Raw genomic sequence first — 22433 nt, 5'->3', positions numbered from 1 at the left:
CAATATCTAAGATAAATCCGCTTTTATCGGTGAAAAATATTTTGCATTTTATAACGTTGCCAAAAGAGATAAGTGACACTTTCAGAAAAATCTTTCTGCATTTTGGCGGTAGAGAGCTGTTACGGTTTAAAGAAAATGTTTGATTCATGGAGAAGATACTACTACTACTAATATTATAAAGGCAAAATTGAGTGTATATATTTGTGTGTATGTATGTGTACTTTAACCCGTAAAAACCGTGATTTCCACGGGATTTTTAAACAATAACACGTGGATGAAATCGTGGGCATCATTTAGTTTTAAATAAACCTAAAATTAATGTTTGGCTGTTCATTATAATATGTGCATTCACGCATCATTCATCTATGCACAGTTGTTGTCGGCACTTGCGTGAAGATTTTCAACATATTACCATCATGCTACAATAGTTGGCGCGTGAGTTGCATGCCAGGCATAAACTTGTCTCTTACAAAACACGCATATCTATATCCATTATCTGTAAGAGCTTTCAACTTTTCTTTTATGGGTTCTCTTTATTGTATACAGGATAAAAATATTTGAATAACATCTTTCGGTCTCCCGAGATTTATCTAGATCATAAACCTTAAGCGCTTCTTTCAAGATAAAAGGCTATCGACCCTAATATTTTTATAATAATTTGTTTCGAAACATCTTTCGCACCATTTATATTTTTATTTTTTTTAAATTATGAAAGTAGATCGCTTGCGAAAGTATTGATAATAATTAGATGTACCTATTAAATTACTAGAATAATATTATGATGCCCACATGGATTTATGTTTTTTAAAATGCCTGTGAGAACTCTTTTAGTTTCTAGGAATTGGTCAGTGTCCAGGTATTGGTATATGTAGATCTCGGATGAAGAATCAAGGTAGACTTGACGGACGCGTATACCCAAAAGGGATAGCGGCAAAACAAATCATACTTACGAATGAAAGATTATGTTTCTTAATTTGCGCTCGCTACGAGTGTTACACACCACAATTTATGGTGCATTGCTTCTGAAACACTAAATTTAAAACAGAGAACTAAATAAAAACTCGTATGATATTCGCAATAAATGACTATCGCAGAGGCACACGTCAGATTTGTTGGGCACAGATGACAACTGTGCCCACCATAAAAAAGCTTAACTATGACAAAGACATGAAAATGTGTTTTTGACCCCCGACCCAAAATGAGGGTTGTTATAAGTTTGACGTGTGTATCTGTATATCTGTCTGTGGCATCGTAGCTCCTAAACGAATGCACCGATTTTAATTTAGTTTTTTTGTTTGAAAGGTGGCTTAATCAAAGAAAATCGGTTCAGCCGTTAGAAAGTTATCAGCTCTTTTCTAGTTTTCTTATAGAGGTTTTTGTGTCGGGGGTTTTTAAATTTTGAGTTATAATTGTCTTTATAACTCTTTGCTTTTGAGCTTTTCCGTACACTTAGCTTGCTCTAACAAGGTACTATTATTTTGATGTCAAGTCCACCTTGATTCTTTGTCTTTGTCAGTAGATATGAAAAATGACGTCAATCTGTTGCTCAGATAAGACGTGAATAAAGAACAATCCAACAAACAAAAACACTTTCGCGTCCAGATCTTTCCACATAGGTAGGTATGACTAAGAGAAAAGCATGTTTGCTACTTTTACTAGAAATGTAAGAAAATAACTTGGACCAACATGCCACGATGGCTGTAAATGCTCTCCAGAGAACGGAGGAGAGGAAAAGGCCTGGACGGTGAACTCACGAATAAAGCAACGCTGCTTCGTCAGCACAATCGACTCATGCTCTGTCGCAATTAGGCCAAACCTTCCTCGGATATTTCCCAAAATTATTCAGCGAAAAATCGCATTGTAAAAGTGTTCCATTAATTTCGTAACATCCAAGCACCTTTTGTGTTAATAATATTCACAAAACATCACAATGTGGGACGCTTGTGGAACATTAATTATTGCAAAATGGAAGCCGCTTGTGTATATTGTAAGCACTCATCCACACTTTTGCTATTCATAAGCGTGTCTTTGTGACATGTCCGATGTTTGTATTGTTTAGTGGAACCTTGTGCTAGCGTTTACATCTAGGAAAAACCGGGCACTTTCCTGAGGTATACTTTTTAACCCCCGACCCAAAAAGAGGGGTGTTATAAGTTTGACGTGTGTATCTGTGTGTCTATGTATCTGTCTGTGGCATCGTAGCTCCTAAACTAATGAACCGATTTTAATTTAGTTTGTTTTTGTTCGAAAGATGGGTTGATCGAGAGTGTATTTTAGCTATAATCCAAGAAAATCGGTTCAGCCATTTGAAAGTTATCAGCTCTTTTCTAGTTACTGTAACCTTCACTTGTCGGCGGTGTTATAAATTTTTAATTTACACCTGTCCTGAGTGTTGCTCAATGAAAATGTTCACAGTCGTAGGTAATCCATGAAAGACGTTTGCAGGTAATGCAGACATGCGGAATCGAGGAACATCACCATTGTCGGTGTCACCACGTCAGTCTCTCACCGGGGAGCCACCTTGGACATTGCCGGATGACGACCGACCGGACTTCTCTGCTCTAAAGGAAAACATACATAGGATCAACAAGTACGTAGGATTTCTAACTACACCCTCTAAACCTTACACTATTAGGAGGACCAACACACCTAGTTTCTCCTTTCACCAAAGATTGTCTGTTGGAGTTTGCTCTGAGCAATAAGGCCGCCCTTGCATACAATTGTTTTTAGTTTCTTTGTTTTGCCTTGATTATTTCATGTTTTGTGTGCAATAAAGTTTTCTATCTAATCTATTAGGAAGAGATGTACTTTTACTCATCTAGGATGTATAGATCTATCAGAATATTTTACAGAATAAAGGATTTTGAATGTTTGTTTATTTTAAAGGGACTGCGAAACATCAACCCGCCTGGACATGTTACTGACACAAGTTGAACAGTATGCAAATAATTTGGAAGCCCTCGTCGAGGAAAGGACGTCAGACTATTTGGAAGAGAAACGAAAATGCGAAGAATTGTTATACCAGTTACTGCCTAAGTAAGTTCTCATACACATGTTATAATTATTTTAACTAGCTTTTATTCGCAACTTCTTCCGTAGTAGGTACATACCTATTGCCTATATAGTTACAACACATTATATGACACAGTTTTTACTTCCTCAGGATCCTCATTAAAGTTAGTTAGTTAGTTATTTAGTTTATTAATACTAGACTATGGGCAAGCCATTCTCCGTGCTGAGGTAGTGAGCCGGTCATGGGTTAATCGTGATGATGATAGATAATATTAAAATCACTTTACACCTATAATTTGTTTCTATCAGATCCGTGGCCTCACAACTAATAATGGGTCAACCCGTCATGGCGGAGACGTATGACCAAGTGACCATCTACTTCAGCGATATAATTGGCTTCACCCAGCTCTCAGCAGAATCCACACCTCTTGAAGTTGTTGACTTACTCAACGACTTGTACACCAGTTTCGATTCAATCATTGAAAATTTTGACGTCTATAAGGTAAATTGAATAGTTGTTAAGAATTTCAATAGATTTTTAGCTTCACCTTCATACCTGTGTATAAGATTTTTTTTTTTATTCACTATAGGTAAGCGCTTGACCACAATCACACTTGATGGAAAGTGATGATGTGGTCTAAGATGGGACGCGTTTACCTAGAAGGTGCCTATTCACTCTTGTTTTAAAGATACCCGGATTGTAATTGGTAGTATTTATTAGTATTTATTTATTTATTTAGTATGTATTTATTTAGTATTTATTGGTAGTATTCCAAACCTTAGCCATGCGTATGAGGAATGAAGACGCAAAACGTTTCGTGCGTGTAGATGGAATGTCAACGACATAAGGATGGAAACTCGCCCGACGTCTTGCGGTTCGGTGGTAAAATGGTGAAGGGGGGACAAGATCGAAAAGTTCCTGTGCACCCTTCCAAGATTCAAATATTGCGATGGATTTAGAGTTAGTTAAACCAGCATTCCTTTTCGATTCTTCCGTGCCTCAAAGAGCATGTTAAATAATCGGTTCCAGTTATTATCACTAACATCTGATAATACCTAACTGTAAAACCTAGAAAATGTCGCTCTCCTAGTCTTCTAGACTGGACTAGATTATTGCCGCAATGATAGGTAAGGTCCACATAGGAGATCGGAGGATTTTTTATTTAAAGGAATTGATAGTGCAGATTAAATAAAAATATTTCTAAACAAGGATCAAGAAGCTTTTCGCTATTAATAATTCGTTAATAAGCTGCTGAAATAGAATTGAATTACTTAGTACGTACCTAAATTTTAAGTTTTGTTTTTGTACCTAGTTTTAGGTTTTCTTTTTTAACCCCCGACCCAAAAAGAGGGATGTTATAAGTTTGACGTGTGTTTCTGTGTATCTGTCTGTGGCATCGTAGCTCCTAAACGAATGAACCAATTTTAATTTAGTTTTTTTTTTTGTTTGAAAGGTGGCTTGATCGAGAGTGTTCTTAGCTATAATCCAAGAAAATCGGTTCAGCCGTTTGAAAGTTATAAGCTCTTTTCTAGTTACTGTAACCTTCACTAGTCGGGGATGTTGTAGAGGCACTAGCGAGTAATCATTTTAGAGGCTACGCGTGCCACGACGTAGCGTAATTCGTTAGTTGCCCCTAGCCTCTTGTAGCGTGTTGTTGTTTCCAAAGAAATTGTAACTTAAAATTGTGAATTATAATATATATATTTTTTAGTGTTCATTTCTTTTGTTTTTCTTTCTACCCTGGTAGAGAACACGGCGCTATATATATACATCAAATATCTGTACAAATATACCTGTACATTGGTGACCCCGACTTTGAACTACCAGGGTAGCGCGTGTTAATTTTATTAAAATAGTAACGTAACGTAAGCTAGGGCAACTCAAGTTAACACGTGTAAGGAAGTGAAAAACTAAAAAACTTTAAAAATGGCGCAACCTACGACAGTAGTGAAGGACGAAGACACGTATCTAGCGTCGATATCTCTCACGTCGAAGATCCCGGAGTTTTGGACCGACCAACCTAGGGTCTGGTTTATCCAGCTGGAGGCAATATTGGCACCACAAAAACAAGGAGACGCATCCAAGTATAATATTGTGGTATCCAAGCTGGGTAAGGATGTCATACAACAAGTGACGGACATCCTTATCAATCCTCCGGAAGTGCGTAAGTACGAGGTACTTAAGGAAAGGTTGCTGAACATATATGAAGAGTCGGAGAACCGCCAGATACAGAAGCTCATCGGGGAGATGGAACTGGGTGATCAGAAACCCAGCCACCTCCTCCGAAAGATGCAGGATCTGGCCAGGGGTAAAATTAATAATGAGACCCTAAGCGTTTTATGGCAGAACCTGCTACCAGCAGCAGCACGAGGCGTTCTGGCTGCGACAGAAGCCAAAGATCTAGACAGACTAGCCGTGATTGCTGACAAAGTAATGGAAACTATGAAGTCCCAATCAGTAGCAGAAGTGGCAGTTAAGGAGGCGGTACCCGGAACTTCGTCAATGGCAGCTGAAATAGCCAGGATCCATGCGAGGTTGGACCAGCTGGACAGGTCCAGACACAGTTGGCGAGGCAGGCGAGGTCGCGGAGGTTTCCGTGGTCGTTCGCGTTCCCGAGGACGAGAGGAAAACAGATCCAGACGTACCCCGGATAGCCCGGACTGGCTCTGCGTGCATCATTGTAGATACAGGCAGAGAGCTAATCGCTGCGAACAGCCGTGCACCTGGAATACGAAGCAGGAAAACTAGTGGAGATGCAGGTGGAACCGGTGGGTACCTGCGTCGAATTAGGGAACCACCGTTTATGTATTACGGATAAGGAAAATGGCATACGTTATTTAATAGACACAGGTGCGAACATTTCAGTGTTGCCTAAAAATTATAAATCAGTGTGTGACAGTGCAATGAATAATAAATACAAACTTTATGCCGCGAATGGTAGTGAAATACAAACTTTCGGAACAAAGACTCTAGTGTTAAATTTAAGATTGCGTCGTGCGTTTAAGTGGACTTTTGTAATAGCCGACGTTAAACAACCCATTTTAGGTGCGGATTTTTTAGCTAAGTATAATTTGTTAGTAGACTTAAGAAATAGACGATTGTTAGATCAAGAGACTAACATGTATGTAATTTCCACTATAGTAAACTCGGAGCATTCATCTATTTTTACTATAGCCGAATCGCATCCATGTTATTCTCTTCTAAGTAGGTTCCCAGAATTAACTAAGCCAGCGACGTTCAAAGAACCACCACGTCACAACGTAAGACACCACATCGAGACTTCAGGACCTCCGGTGCATGCGCGCCCAAGGCCGCTGCCGCCGGACCGATTTAAAAAGGTAAGAGAAGAATTTCGCCTTATGCAGGAAATGGGTATTTGCCGCCCGTCAAAGAGTGCGTGGGCGAGTCCTCTACATGTTGTACCTAAAAAAGATGGTAATATAAGGCCGTGTGGAGACTATAGAGCGCTGAATGCAATTACGAAGCCTGATAGATACCCAATTCCTCACATAAAGGATTTTACGTTTATTTTAGCCGATAAGAAAGTATTTAGCAGGATTGATATTAACCGAGCGTATCATTTTATTCCGATAGCAGAGGATGACGTGGAGAAAACAGCTATCATTACACCTTTTGGTTTGTTTGAATGGCCATGTATGTCTTTCGGTTTAAGAAACGCAGCACAGACGTTTCAACGTTTCATGAATAATTATGTCTTACAGGATTTAGAGGCAAATTTTCAACAAAATAACCCGGATTGTGCGAATTATAAAGCAGAATTTGTTTTTTCATACTTAGATGATTTAATAATAGCTAGCGAAAATAGTTCGCTTCACGAAAAACATTTAGAGGCCGTTTTTGAAAGATTACAACAAGTTGGGCTGACTATTAATTTAGCAAAGTGTGCATTTTCGCAGGATAAAGTTGAGTTTCTGGGTCATGAGGTCTCAGCCAGTGGCTTAAGGCCGTTGCCAAGCAAGGTCCAAGCAATTGTAGACTTTCCCAGACCGAAAACGGTAGAGGAACTTCGTAGATTTCTGGGCATGGTAAATTTCTATAGAAGTCATTTGCGTCAGGCAGCCGAATATCAAGCTGAATTAAATAAGTATCTTCACGGAGCAAAGAAACGTGACAAAAGTAGTATAGTGTGGACAGAAAGTGCTATTCAAGCTTTCGAACAATGCAAGTTGAATTTACAGAACGCTGCTTTGTTAGCGTATCCGATAACAGGTCAAGTGCTTGCTATAATGGCAGACGCGTCAAATACTTGTGTTGGAGGCACATTGCAACAAAGAGTAAATAACGAATGGGTTCCGTTAGGTTATTTTTCGAAAAAATTGACTGACACGCAACAAAAGTACAGTACCTACGACAGGGAGTTACTTTCGCTTTATTTGTCAGTGCAATATTTTAGGAACATGTTCGAAGGTAGAGATCTCGTTTTGTATACAGATCATAAGCCGTTAACGTTTGCGTTTAAAAAGCTAAGTAGTAGTAAAGAAACGCCGCGAAGGACCCGTCAGTTATTATTTATTAGTGAGTTCACGACGGATATACGCTATACAAAAGGCGAAGAGAACGCGCCCGCGGACGCGTTATCGCGCGTTGAAACAATTTCGTGCCCGTCTGTACTTGACTTCACAGAAGTGGCTATTGCGCAAACGAACGACAAAGAGCTCACAGAATTGCTAGGAACAAAAAACGGTAACACGAGACTAATAAAAATTGACTTGCCGAGTGTAAATAAGCCCATTGTTTGTAACTTGCGAGGCGATAAGGCTAGGCCTTACTTACCAAAACAGTTTAGGCGTATCGCATACGAAGCAATACATAACATCAGCCATCCTGGCATTAGAACAACAAGGAAAATGGTAACTAATAATTATTTTTGGCCTGGGATGAATAAAGACATAGGTATTTGGGCTAGGTCGTGCATAGAGTGTCAAAAAGCAAAGGTTCACAGACACACTATGTCACCTTTAGGGCAATTTGCAAAAGTAGATAGAATGTGTCATTTACACATTGACATTACAGGTCCATTCACTATTTCAGAGGAAGGCTACAGGTATTGTCTTACAATGATAGATAGAGAAACGGGTTGGCCGGAAGCATTTCCAATTAAAGATATTTGTGCGAAGACAGTAGCCAAACTCGTGTATGAAGGATGGATTACTAGACATGGGTGTTTTATTAATTTGAGCTCAGATCAAGGAAAGCAATTTGAAAGCAATCTCTTTAGACAGTTAATGAAATATTTAGGGGTTCATAAGTTTAGGACGACACCGTACCATCCACAAAGTAATGGCATGATCGAACGATGGCATCGTAGTTTTAAGGCCGCCTTAATGGCGAGATTAAAGGACAATAGATCGTGGGTTGAAGAAATGCACACCATTATGATGGGACTGCGTGCAGCACCACGCAGTGACACAGGGGTAAGTGCCGCGGAATTAACCTTTGGGCGAACTCTGAGGCTCCCTGGAGAATTTTTCGAACCATCGGATAGTAAGATAACGGACGGTGAGGAGTACCTAAAGCAGTTGAAACAGGTAATTAGTAATTTAAGACCGAAACCCGAGACACAGAGAGACTCTCGAACTATTTTTGTGCACCCTGCTTTAAAAGACTGTAAAAAAGTTTTTGTTAGAAACGATGTAATGCGTAAGTGTCTACAACCACCGTATGACGGTCCCTATGACGTCATAAAGCGGTTGGAAAAAGCATACTTAGTACAGTTACCCAATAGACAGGCCCTTATTTCTATTGACAGGTTGAAACCGGCTTTTGTCCTGGATATCGAAAATCCACGACAAACGCGGGGTGAAACGTCATGTAAGAAAAAATGTAGATTTAGCGACGATGACGTTTTGCCGACTCATACAATCCGTACTACTCGGAGTGGGAGAGTCAGCAAAACGCCCGTTAGGTATCAGTAGAATAATTTGAGTATCAACTAGCAATTAAGCAATAAGTATTACGAAATAAGTATTGTAAAATGGCCCCGATCCGCATATATTATTTTTTATTTTATTCATGTATTATTTTTTATTAGAAGTCATAACTAAACCTTATTATTGAGAGTGTTAGAGTGGTTGACGATTGTTATAATTTATTGGATAGTGTGTAAATGTAAAATGTAATGTAACCAACATTCGAAGCGTTGAGTGCAACGAAGGCTGGATGGCGTGGGAATAGCAACAATTGAACGTGGTATTGCCACAGCGACCCCGTCGCCACCCGCTCAAGTTGTAGTGACCTCATCTCAAGTATGATGTGTTAAGAGATGTACCATGTATCGAATCAAAGGAACACTTTAACTGGGTGACGTGTTTAAATTATGATTTGTTGGGTAAGCGGATCGGAAACATTGCTAGGGTTGTCGAAAAATGAAGAACGAATATTGTGAAATAAAATTAAGGTTGCGGAAATTTGTATTTGTTTAATTTTTATTAAGATAAAAATTTGGGGTGGTGTGATGTAGAGGCACTAGCGAGTAATCATTTTAGAGGCTACGCGTGCCACGACGTAGCGTAATTCGTTAGTTGCCCCTAGCCTCTTGTAGCGTGTTGTTGTTTCCAAAGAAATTGTAACTTAAAATTGTGAATTATAATATATATATTTTTTAGTGTTCATTTCTTTTGTTTTTCTTTCTACCCTGGTAGAGAACACGGCGCTATATATATACATCAAATATCTGTACAAATATACCTGTACAGATGTTATAAATTTTTAATTTACACTTGTTGTAACCTGCAATTTGTGGTGCAATAAAGTATATACATACTTACATATATATGTTTCACTCCAATACCGGCGTATCTTCAGGAGATGTAGACTCTACAATGCACAATTGCAATAGTCTACACTCCTGAGGATGCTCTGGTATTGGAGTGAATCGTAAATCGAGTGTTTTATAGATTTATGTGGTGTTGAGTCTTGCTTACTTGATGTAGTGCTTTTTTGCATGCCACGTATGCAAACGCTACGTTGCATATTATACCGCATGCTGCAGGTTGTATCTTACAGGTTTATCAACTTTAGCGGACTATAATAGCGAATTTAGCATGTCGTTCCTTGTGTATCATAGACTTCCGTAAAAGTAACGCCCGCTTTTATTAAACACTAGAGGATGCCCGCGGCTTCACCCGCGTGGATTTTGGTTTTTTTTTAAATCCCGTAAGAACTCTTCAATTTTCCGGGATAAAAAGTAGCCTATGTCCTTCCCCATGATGTATCCCAAGTCTGTACCAAATTTCATTAAAATCGGTTCAGTGGTTGGACCGTGAAAACGTAGCAGACAGACTGACAGACTGACAGACAGACAGACAGACAGAAAGACAGGCAGACACACTTTCGCATTTATAATATTAGTATGGAAGTATGGATAAGTATGGATTTGTTCTTCGTTTTCTTGTCTGGTTATTAGGTGGAGACAATTGGTGACGCATACATGGTGGTATCTGGATTACCGATGCGCAATGGCAACCGTCATGCAGCTGAAATAGCTCGGATGTCCCTTGCCCTCCTTCGAGCGGTGCGGGTAAAGACAGTTCCTCACAGGCCTGGAGAGAGATTGCTCCTTAGAATCGGAATGCATTCAGGTATGTAATCTCTTATTGTACAGCTAAACTACTGTGTTAGGTGATGCGTCAGAATTCAGAAGGCATTCGAAAACATATAAAATAAAAAGTAAAATTAATAAAAAATTAATTGGAGTATATAATGATAAAGGTACAATTAATTAGTTCATTCATTCAAGATTTTTTTTTGTTGAGTTTTTATTATTTTTTCTCAGGTTGAAATAGGTAAAACTAAAATAACACCAAACTAAAACCAAATATAAACTTTTTGTTATTAAAGAGAAAGACGATGTGTCTAAATAAGGAGATTGATTAACTAATATAGTCGGCCAATTTGTATGGAAAATTGAACTTGTCCGACTGTTCGTATGATCCACTAGAGGCAGTGTTAATTTACCCATACATGGAATTCTCGCTTACTATGGTGACGAATTTTCTCGCAAATTGGCGCAGGTCGTGCTAAGCTTTTGGTAATAGAATTTAGAATTCTTCTTACATATTATTTATCAATGTCACAGCGTTTACAGACCACTTGTTCAGAATGCTATAAGTTCGTTAATTGTGTTAGCAAACACTAATTTTAACGAACTTGGGCGAGATCGTGCCTTGTTAAGCTAATTTAAAACCTAATTTGTAGCTTGTTTGAGATCTATTAGCAAATAGCAGTTTTACTAGAAGTACGAAATACCATTTGTAATAAAATTAAGAAAATAAACGTACATGTCTCGACTACTATATTTGTAAATGGAACAATAATAAATAGATCTTTTAGAGTAGAAATTCGTGTTTAATATTTTTCTAACCTAGAACTATTTATTTCCCCATATCCAATTTCAGACCTTTACATTACATTTGTTATACGTTGTGTGTTTATATTAATTATTTTGTATAAAGGTCCATGTGTAGCTGGGGTCGTCGGTTTGAAGATGCCTCGATACTGTCTGTTTGGTGATACAGTTAACACCGCATCAAGAATGGAATCTCACGGAGAAGCACTAAAAATTCACGTTAGCCCGAAAACTAAAGAAGTTCTTGACCTTTACGATTGCTTTGAACTTGAGTGCCGGGGGGAGATTATAATGAAGGTAAGATTTGTCAAATTTTATTTCAAGCAGCCACTTCTGTTTCATATTCCAACCGAATCTTTCTTTGATATTTGACATCTTTGAAAACTTTCTACAGAGAACACAAAAAGAAATGTCTCGTTGATATTACCATAAAGTAATTCTAAATTATTTCTATTTTCTTTCTTTGTAAACAGGGAAAGGGAAAGATGACGACATATTGGTTACTAGGTGAAAAATCAGGACAGAACGATAGTAAAACCACAAACGAAGTCCTTCATAATGAAAATACAATTATAAACAACCCGAGCATCACATTCCAAGGACCTGATAGCCCAGCATCTCATTCATTGACACACAGTCAAAGTCCTGAAAGAAATGGCACTAAAGACAACAAACCACAGGAAATTATAACAGAAAGGGAACGCATAAAACATGAAATAGCGACTTTTGTAGCTAAGGATCTTATCAACAATATAGATAACGCTGTAAGAGAATTCAGATTATCTCAAAGCGCAACTATGGCTGCAGTGTTAAATAGTTATAAACCAGTATGCAATGGTAACAAAAAAGGCCTAATTACTCCTACGTATGATAAAGAGCTCGTAATAAACAAAGGAAAAGTGCGAGACGTCGTTAACAGGTTGAACAATACTATGAATAATACGAATGAAGCTATAAAGAATACAAAAGGCGAAACTGGTAAAAAGTGAAGACTGAATCTAAGAATGATCTCTATGTTTCAGAGAGGAGTTAAATGATCTCAATCACTTTAATTATTTATTTAAAATATATATTAATGTGTATTCAAAGTAGTATTATAATGTAGTGCAAAGCACGTAAAGTAACGGACTAGTCAATGACATAAGAATTTTACTTATAAAATGATAGATCTTTACTAATGTTATGAATAACGTTAGATGTAGTTTTTATTGTGGGTGACCAAAGAACCTACTCCGAATTTTAGAATAAGTATAATAATTTAGATTATAATGTAGACGAAATAAAATATATTAATATACTTGTAAAACGTCGCAACACAAAAGCGACAGAACAGAAAGCAGTAGTGAGAATTTTTGTGAATATAGAAGATTTCAGATAACTATTGTATTTTACACTAGTCCCTGTAGTATTTTTACTAACCTTTTGTACTTCCGTACCTTTTTAAGTCTTGTGTACATACTTAACAATTATTGTAAACTCGAGTGAAGTTGTTTACTTGGCTCACGTGCTATAACTACCAACTTGGCTTTTGTCTATTTTTTAAATGTTAAAAGTTTATTAATTTACTTGTTTAGAGCATTTATTGCTGTTATTTGTTTGTCGTTAAGTCAGACGGAATATTATAATGTATTAACGTTTCATTTGAGGTTTCAAAGATTCTAGTCATTGTAGTCGTAGGTGTTTTATTGTGATAACGTTGTTACTTAGTGCAAGATTTTTATAAGAGCTGTGAGTTGTTTATTTTAACTTTTAATTATATGTATATGTGTAATTATTTCAAGTTCCTTAAAGTTAGAAACAATCTGTCAAATCACAAATAAAATATGTGGGTAAATAAATGTTTAAAACATGTGTGTTTTTTTTCTGTTCACAATTCATAAAAGTTATATTTTATCAGAGGAGTGCAATGACTGTCAGGTCAAGGTCAATATCATTCTCTTTTTCAAATGTAACATCAATTTAATTAGGTACATTAAATTATTATTGTCTTAAAATGGTCAATTAATTTCAAATACGGAACAGAATAATGTTTTATTTTCTGTTCTGTAGTTTCGAGCATCCATCATTTTCATCATTATGTGGGACTGCTTTTTTAACGCCTGATAAGCGACTGACCGTAGTTACGCTCGGCAAAAATATAAAATAAATACTCTTATTCCCTATCCCGTGGGAATTTTGAAAAATCCTGCATTATTCCATATTTACATATCAAAGGAAATCTTTCCAACAATATGCAGAATTTTAGCTTTCTAGATCCCAAGGTTTTGGGCTGGGCGTTGATGAGTCAGTCAGTGCGTGAGTCAGGACTTTTCTTTATAGTACCTATTGAAAAGACTCCATCATGAAAAGGTCAAATGACCTATAATCAAATTGGGCTTTTCGCAAGAAATTTCATTATGTTCCATTACCACTGAAACTCAATTAATTTCAGGCTTGATATACGGCTCGCAATGAAACCGATAAGTAATTTTATTAGAGGCCTCAAATTTAATTGCATAGAATTAAATTAGCCTTAAATGGCCCATAAACAGGCATATTAGAGCAATGGAGGATGACCGAAGAGGCATTAACGGCGAGATGGCGTAATCGTGATGAATATCTAAATAATTTTCAACAAGAATTACAATAATAGGACAAGCATTTAACTGTGGTTACGACTGCATGGTATTTTATGCTATAAGATTCTAATCATTTTTGTTCGGAAGACTGATGGAGTTTAGACTCCCAATGTATCTATATATGCTAAGGTATCTATATACACTAGATGTAGATGGCTTCGTAGGTGTAGTGGATTATTTGCCTGCAGGTCGTGAAGCTCCGTGTTCGAGTCTCGGGTTGAACAAAAAATTACTTGGTTTTTTCGCATGGATGTCGTAACTTATTGTAAGGTTATTTTTAAAAATTGATTTGAGTTGTCAAAAATAATATAGAATTATTAATTTATCTAATGCAGGTAGTTTGATAAAATCGATATTTCGCTCATTCGATGTCATACAATCTGTTGCTAGGAGGCCAACAAGATTGAACTTGCATAAATACGGGTGTTTTGAAGGTTTTAGTTCAGTCTCCTTCTGAGATTCGGAGCGATATCGCATATTTTCGGTATTTGGGTTGTGAACTGGATAATTAGATGTTGTGATAGCAATCACGCTCTAATTAAATTATTTATTTTGGCATTAGTTTGTTTAGATTAAAACTCTCGGATAACCTTGCACATTAAACTTGTGTTTTTTTTGTGTTGGTTTTGGAGAGGACATTCCAATAATTCGATAAAAATATTTAAATAATACCTGCTTTTCTGAGTGACGCCAATATTATTCGACATTGATCTAGAAAGCTGAAACCGTGCACCTCTGGGAACAATTTCCTTTTATAATGTGGACGAGAAACAAGGCTGGATTTTTCGAAATTCCCACAGGATAGCGAATAAAGAGTATTTATATTTTCACCAAACGGAGCCGTGGACGAACGCTAGTATTACAATATTTCTAAATAAAAATATACTCAAGTATCATCCTTTTCATATTTTCTCTAAAGATTTAAAATCTTACTACGAGTAATTTCTCACTTCTATAATAGAACTAGTGTTTTGCTCGGTGCGCGAGCTGCTAAAGCAGCTCACGTGACGTGGTAAGGTTAACTTTTTTATTATATAAAACCAAATTGATTTATTAAGATAAATCACCCCGAAAAACCCCATAAAATGACAGGCATTTCTATTTTTTGTAGAAAATGTAAGTCCGCCATCTTGGATTTGAAAATAAATGTCATTATCAAAATCAGCACCCTGGAAACCCTGAAAACGATATCCATATTATTTTTTGTAAATTAGGATAATAATTTAGTAGGGTGCGTGGGTGCGCGGACCACTAAAGTGGTCCGCGAGCATGCAGAGTTGGTTCCACCGAGTAGACCTTCCGATCCTGATCATCTTTTGCCAAGAAACCACTCTTCTATCTTTTATACCTTCCGAGATGGACACCGACGAAATTTGTACGACGGCCATCTTGTTTTTCCAAAATTTTCCACTTTTTCTATTAATCGTTTGGTACTTTCTTCAAAGATAGTGAGTTTCAGCGAAATCGGTTGGAAAACAAAAGTGTTGCAAAAATCACGTCGGCCGCCATCTTGTTTTTCTGAAATGTCATAATTTTTCCCTACTCATGTCGTGCACTTGAACATATCTCCCGAACATCATCGTATCGTTTCTTGTCTCTTTCTAGGAGAATGAGGCATTCAATATTCGCCATACAAAATGTATGGAAAAATAAATTCCGCCATTTTGATTTTTTTTTCTATTCATCGAGTAGACCTTCGGATCCTGATCATCTTCTTCCACGAAACCCCACTTCCATCTTTTATACCCTTAGAGCTGGACACCGGCAAAATTTGTATGGCGGCCATCTTTTCCTCGCCATTTTGAATTTTTTTTCAGCTTTTTGGCAATTGGATGACATCATGAATGACATTTGCTCGAGCACCCCCCACCTATCTTCAATACCTTAAGCGGGCCCTTCACGTGTCTCCGATATCCTCAATCATCAGCTCTCTCCATAATTTTGGCTTACTAAGTTTTTGTTTTCTATACGACAGCATCAGTGCAAAAAAATTTTTCATACAAAATTTTACAGGAGTTTCTTAGTTGAAAATCTCGAAAATCTCCCCAAAAGTGGCAACACCGGTTGCATATCTCCATACTGCCAGCCGAGATACACAATCGATTCGTACATATTGACTTTCCAAAATGTTGCCAACTGCCTCAAAAACGTGATCAAAATTTCGAAAAATTAAAAAAAATACAAAATGGCCGCCAACTCATTTCACAGAAAGATTTTACACGGTTTCATAATTTTCCTATTAACTACAGGATATACTGCTCCCGATGACGTTTCAATCTTTCCTCTCGCTCGCACCCACGCGAAAGGGGATACCGTGAAAAAGACCGTGTCGAAAATCACTTTTACTTTGATAAATTCCAGTGTTGCCAGTCTCCGGTGACAAAAATACCCAAATGTCATTTGTACGAGCAAAACACGTAATCACTCATACTCGGATTTTGCTAAAAGTGCGTATTTCGATTTTTTACAATTTCCCGAAAATCTTGAAATTTCCCCAAAAAATGGGGTTATTTTTTTCCTCCGATCTATACCTCGAGCCTATACGTACAATCGCTTCATAGAAGCCGAATCGCTCCGATGTTGCCAACTTTGGGATATTTAACTTTTAAAATTGCGTTTTTTCGTACCTCTAACATAACGGCCGCCATGACAGCCGCCATCTTGAATTTTTAAAAACCACTCCCGTTCTGTCAAAATACAGGATAATCGTGGGCGAAACCAGAAAAAATAATTATCCTCGATTACCCCGTTTCGGATCTGTGGCGCCGCGGTTCGGGGTCGAAAAATCAAAATTTTGAAAACGCTACGGTTCGGCCGCCATCTTGTTTTTTCAATTTTTTCGACATTTCCCATTAATCGTTTACTACTTTCTTCAGAGTTTCCAAAATTCGACGAAATCGGTTGGAAAACAACGGAGCTGCAAAAATCACGTCGGCCGCCATCTTGTTTTTCTGAAATGTCATAATTTTTCCCCAGAGGGTTCCCGAAACCGAACACAACTCCTCCACATCACTATATCATTTTCCGTCTCCTTCTAGGAGAACAATTATGTCAATGAGTCAGTGAGTCAGTGAGTGGTAATCGAGCTATATATAGTATAATAACTAGTGTTTTGCTCGGTGCGCGAGCTGCTAAAGCAGCTCGCGTGACGTGGTTAGGTTTATGAGTTGTATTAAACCGATTTTTTTTATTAAGATACAAAATTCACCCCAAAAACACCATAAAACGATACCCATATCGAGTTTTTTCTTAAAAAGTGCATGTCCGCCATCTTGGATTTCAAAATAAATGTCATTATCAAAATCAGCACCCTGGAAAACCCTGAAAACGACATTCATATCATTTTTTGTAAAAACGGGGTAGTTGAGGTTAATAAGGTAGGGTGCGTGGGTGCGCGGACCACTAAAGTGGTCCGCGAGCATGCAGAGTTTATTCCACTGAGTAGACCTTCGGACCCTGATCATATTTTGCCAAGAAACCACTCTTCCATCTTTTATAGCCTCCGAGATAGACACCGACGAAATTTGTACGGCGGCCATCTTGTTTTTCCAAAATTTTCCACTTTTTCTATTAATCGTTTACTACATTCTTCAAAGATTGCGAGTTTCAACGAAATCGGTTGGAAAACAAAAGAGTTGTAAAAAAATCACGTCGGCCGCCATCTTGTTTTTCTGAAATGTCATAATTTTCCCCTACTCATATCGCGCATCCGAACATATCTTCCATACATCAATGTATCGTTTTCCGTCTCTTTCTAGGAGAACGAGACATTCAATATTCGCCATACATTTTCTATGGGGAAAAAAAATCCGCCATTTTGAATTTTTTTTCTATTCATCAAGTAGACCTTTGGACCCTGATCATTTCTTGCCCAGAAACCTCACTTCTATCTTTTATACCCTCCGAGCTGGACACCGGCGAAATATGTATGGCGGCCATCTTTTCTTCGCCATTTTGAATTTTTTTTCAGCTTTTTGGCAATTGGATGTCGTCATGAATGACATTTGGTCGAGCACCCCCCACCTATCTTCAATACCTTGAGCGGACCCTTCACCCGTCTCCGACATCTTCGATCATCAGCTATTTCCAAATTTTTCCTCGATTTTTTTTTTGTTTTCTATACGAAACCATCAGTGAAAAAAAAAAATTTCATACAAAATTTTACAGGAGGAGTTTTTGGGGAAAATCTCGAAAATCTCCCCAAATGTGGCAACACTGTTTACATATTTCGATACTGCCGGTTGAGTCACACAATCGATTCATACATGTCGACTTTCCAAAATGTTGCCAACTGCCTCAAAAACGTGATCAAAGTTTCGAAAAATTAAAAAAAATACAAAATGGCCGCCAACTCGTTTCACAGAAAGATTTTACACGGTTTCATAATTTTCCTATTAACTACAGGATATACCGCTTCCGATGACGTTTCAATCTTTCCTCTCGCTCGCACCCACGCGAAAGGGGATACCGTGAAAAAGACCATGCCAAAAATCACTTTTTCTTTGATAAATTCCAGTGTTGCCAGTCTCCGGCGACAAAAATACCCAAATGTCATTTGTACGAGCAAAACACGTAATCGCTCATACTCGGATTTTGCTAAAAGTGCGTATTTCGATTTTTTACAATTTCCCGAAAATCTTGAAATTTCCCTAAAAGTGGGGTAATTTTTTTCCTCCAATCTATACCCCGAGTCTATACGTACAATCGCTTCATAGAAACCGAATCGCTCCGATGTTGCCAACTTTGAGATATTTAACTTTTAAAATTGCGTTTTTTCGTACCTCGAACAAAACGGCCTCCACGACAGCCGCCATCTTGAATTTTTAAAAACCACTCCCGTTCTGTCAAAATACAGGATAATCGTGGGCGAAACCAGAAAAAATAATAATCCTCGATTACCCCGTTCCGGATCTGTGGCACCGCGGTTCGGGGTCGAAAAATCAAAATTTTCAAAACGCTGCGGCTCGGCCGCCATCTTGTTTTTTCAACTTTTTCAACATTTCCCATTAATCGTTTCCTACTTTCTTCAAAGTTTCCAAAATTCGACGAAATCGGTTGGAAAACAACGGAGCTGCAAAAATCACGTCGGCCGCCATCTTGTTTTTCTAAAATGTCATAATTTTTCCCCAGAGGGTTCCCGAAACCGAACACAACTCCCCTACATCACTATATCATTTTCCTTCTCTTTCTAGGAGAACAATTATGTCAATGAGTCAGTCAGTGAGTGGTAATCGAGCTATATATAGTATAACTAGTGTTTTGCTCGGTGCGCGAGCTGCTAAAGCAGCTCGCGTGACGTGGTTGGGTTGACAAGTATTAAAACGATAGTATTTATTAAGATACAAAATTAACCGCGAAAACACAATAAAACGACACCCATATCGATTTTTTTCTTAAAAAATGCATGTCCGCCATCTTGGATTTCAAAATAAATGTCGTTATCAAAATGAGCAACCTGGAAAACTCTGAAAACGACATCCATATCATTTTTTGTAAAAACGGGGTAGTTGAGGTTAATAAAGTAGGGTGCGTGGGTGCGCGGACCACTAAAGTGGTCCGCGAGCATGCAGGATTATTTCCACCGAGTAGACCTTCGGACCCTAATCATCTTTTGCCAAGAAACCAGTCTTCCATCTTTTATATTCTCCGAGATAGACACCGACGAAATTTGTACGGCGGCCATCTTGTTTTTCCAAAATTTTCCACTTTTTCTATTAATCGTTTACTACATTCTTTAAAGATTGCGAGTTTCAACGAAATCGGTTGGAAAACAAAAGAGTTGCAAAAATCATATAGGCCGCCATCTTGTTTTTCTGAAATGTCATAATTTTTCCCTACTCATATCGCGCACCAAAACATATCTCCCTTACATTATCGTATCGTTATCCGTCTCTTTCTAGGAGAATGAGACATTCAATATTCGCCATACAAAATGTATGTAAAAATAAATTCCGCCATTTTGAATTTTTTTTCTATTCATCGAGTAGACCTTCGGACCCTGATCATCTCTTGCCAAGAAACCACACCTCCATCTTTTATACCCTCCGAGCTGGACACCGGCGAAATTTGTATGGCGGCCATCTTTTCTTCGCCATTTTGAATTTTTTTCCAGCTATTTGGCAATTGGATGACGTCATGAATGACATTTGCTCGAGCACCCCCCACCTATCTTCAATACCTTAAGCGGGCCCTCCACCCGTCTCCGAAACCCTCAATCATCAGCTCTCTCCATAATTTTGGCTTACTAACTTTTTGTTTTCTATACGACACCATCAGTGAAAAAAAAAATTTTCATACAAAATTTTACAGGAGTTTCTTAGTTGAAAATCTCGTAAATCTCCCCAAAAGTGGCAACACCGGTTGCATAACTCCATACTGCCAGCCGAGATACACAATCGATTCATACATATTGACTTTCCAAAATGTTGCCAACTGCCTCAAAAACGTGGTCAAAATTTCGAAAAATGAAAAAAAATACAAAATGGCCGCCAACTCGTTTCACAGAAAGATTTTACACGGTTTCATAATTTTCCTATTAACTACAGGATATACCGCTCCCGATGACGTTTCAATCTTTCCTCTCGCTCGCACCCACGCGAAAGGGGATACCGTGAAAAAGACCATGCCAAAAATCACTTTTTCTTTGATAAATTCCAGTGTTGCCAGTCTTCGGTGACAAAAATACCCAAATGTCATTTGTACGAGCAAAACATATAATCGCTCATACTCGGATTTTGCTAAAAGTGCGTATTTCGATTTTTTACAATTTCCCGAAAATCTTGAAATTTCCCTAAAAATGGGGTAATTTTTTCCCACCGATCTTTACCTCGAGTCTATACGTACAACCGCTTCATAGAAACCGAATCGCTCCGATGTTGCCAACTTTGAGATATTTAACTTTTAAAATTGCGTTTTTTCGTACCTCGAACAAAACGGCCGCCACGACAGCCGCCATCTTGAATTTTTTAAAACCACTCCCGTTTTGTCAAAATACAGGATAATCGTGGGCGAAACACGAAAAAATAATTATCCTCGACTACCCCGTTTTGGATCTGTGACGCCGCGGTTTGGGGTCGAAAAATCAAAATTTTGAAAACGCTACAGCTCGGCCGCCATCTTGTTTTTCCAATTTTTTCTACATTTTTTGTTAATCGTTTACTACTTTCTTCAAAGTTTGCAAAATTCAACGAAATCGGTTGGAAAACAACGGAGCTGCAAAAATCACGTCGGCCGCCATCTTGTTTTTCCGAAATGTCATAATTTTTCCCCAGAGGGTTCCCGAAACCGAACACAACTCCCTTACATCACTATATCATTTTCCGTCTCCTTCTAGGAGAACAATTATGTCAATGAGTGAGTGAGTCAGTGAGTGGTAATTGAGCTATATATAGTATAATAATAACTAGTTTTTGCTCGGTGCGCGAGCTGCTAAAGCAGCTCACGTGACGTGGTAAGGTTAACTTTATTATATAAAACAAATTCATTTATTAAGATACAGAATTCACCCCGAAAAACCCCATAAAATGACAGGCATTTCTATTTTTTGTAGAAAATGTAAGTCCGCCATTTTGGATTTGAAAATAAATGTCGTTATCAAAATCAGCACCCAGAAAAACCCTGAAAACGATATCCATATTATTTTTTGTAAATTAGGATAATAAGTTAGTAGGGTGCGTGGGTGCGCGGACCACTAAAGTGGTCCGCGAGCATGCAGAGTTTGTTCCACCGAGTAGACCTTCGGACCCTGATCATCTTTTGCCAAGAAACCATTCTTCCATCTTTTATAGCCTCCGAGATAGACACCGACGAAATTTGTACGGCGGCCATCTTGTTTTTCCAAAAAATTCCACTTTTTCTATCAATCGTTTACTACTTTCTTCAAAGATTGTGAGTTTCAACGAAATCGGTTGGAAAACAAAAGAGTTGCAAAAATCACGTCGGTCGCCATCTTGTTTTTCTGAAATGTCATAATTTTTCCCTGCTTGCTTTCACCAGCCAAACACATCTGTCCTACATTATTGTATCGTTTTCCGTCTCTTTCAAGGAGAATGAGACATTCAATATTCGCCATACATTTTCTATGGGGAAAAAAAATCCGCCATTTTGAATTTTTTTTCTATTCATCGAGTAGGCCTTCGGACCCTGATCATCTCTTGCCAAGAAACCACACCTCCATCTTTTATACCCTCCGAGCTGGACACCGGCGAAATTTGTATGGCGGCCATCTTTTCTTCGCCATTTTGAATTTTTTTCCAGCTTTTTGGCAATTGGATGACGTCATGAATGACATTTGCTCGAGCACCCCCCACCTATCTTCAATACCTTAAGCGGGCCCTTCACCCGTTTCCGATATCCTCAATCATCAGCTCTCTCCATAATTTTGGCTTACTAAGTTTTTGTTTTGTATCTGACACCATCAGTGAAAAAAAAAATT

The 22433-nt window shown here is 38.0% G+C and overlaps 1 protein-coding gene and 1 long non-coding RNA gene across 2 annotated transcripts in view; one reads left to right on the top strand and one right to left on the bottom strand.

Moving 5' to 3' along the window:
• Positions 1-13162, top strand: part of LOC123876732 (atrial natriuretic peptide receptor 2-like) — a 47153-nt gene extending 33991 nt beyond the window's left edge. The window contains exons 3-8 of the mRNA XM_045923063.1: positions 2446-2590; positions 2887-3036; positions 3322-3514; positions 10440-10614; positions 11488-11678; positions 11855-13162. Of these exons, the coding sequence (XP_045779019.1) occupies positions 2446-2590; positions 2887-3036; positions 3322-3514; positions 10440-10614; positions 11488-11678; positions 11855-12370 (1370 nt within the window). The 3' untranslated portion in view covers positions 12371-13162. The remainder of the gene's footprint in view (positions 1-2445; positions 2591-2886; positions 3037-3321; positions 3515-10439; positions 10615-11487; positions 11679-11854) is intronic.
• On the bottom strand, positions 1445-18695 carry LOC123876750. The gene is made up of 3 exons (XR_006798416.1): positions 18685-18695; positions 15849-15853; positions 1445-1501 (listed from the first exon to the last, which is right to left on the bottom strand). It is a non-coding gene; the product is annotated as an uncharacterized LOC123876750 (long non-coding RNA).
• Positions 18696-22433: the final 3738 nt, after the last annotated feature.

This window comes from Maniola jurtina, chromosome 22, assembly GCF_905333055.1.
Source record: "Maniola jurtina chromosome 22, ilManJurt1.1, whole genome shotgun sequence".
Lineage (NCBI taxonomy): Eukaryota > Metazoa > Arthropoda > Insecta > Lepidoptera > Nymphalidae > Maniola > Maniola jurtina.
Note: the sequence above shows the minus strand (reverse complement) of the source record. Positions and strands in the feature narration are given on the sequence as shown.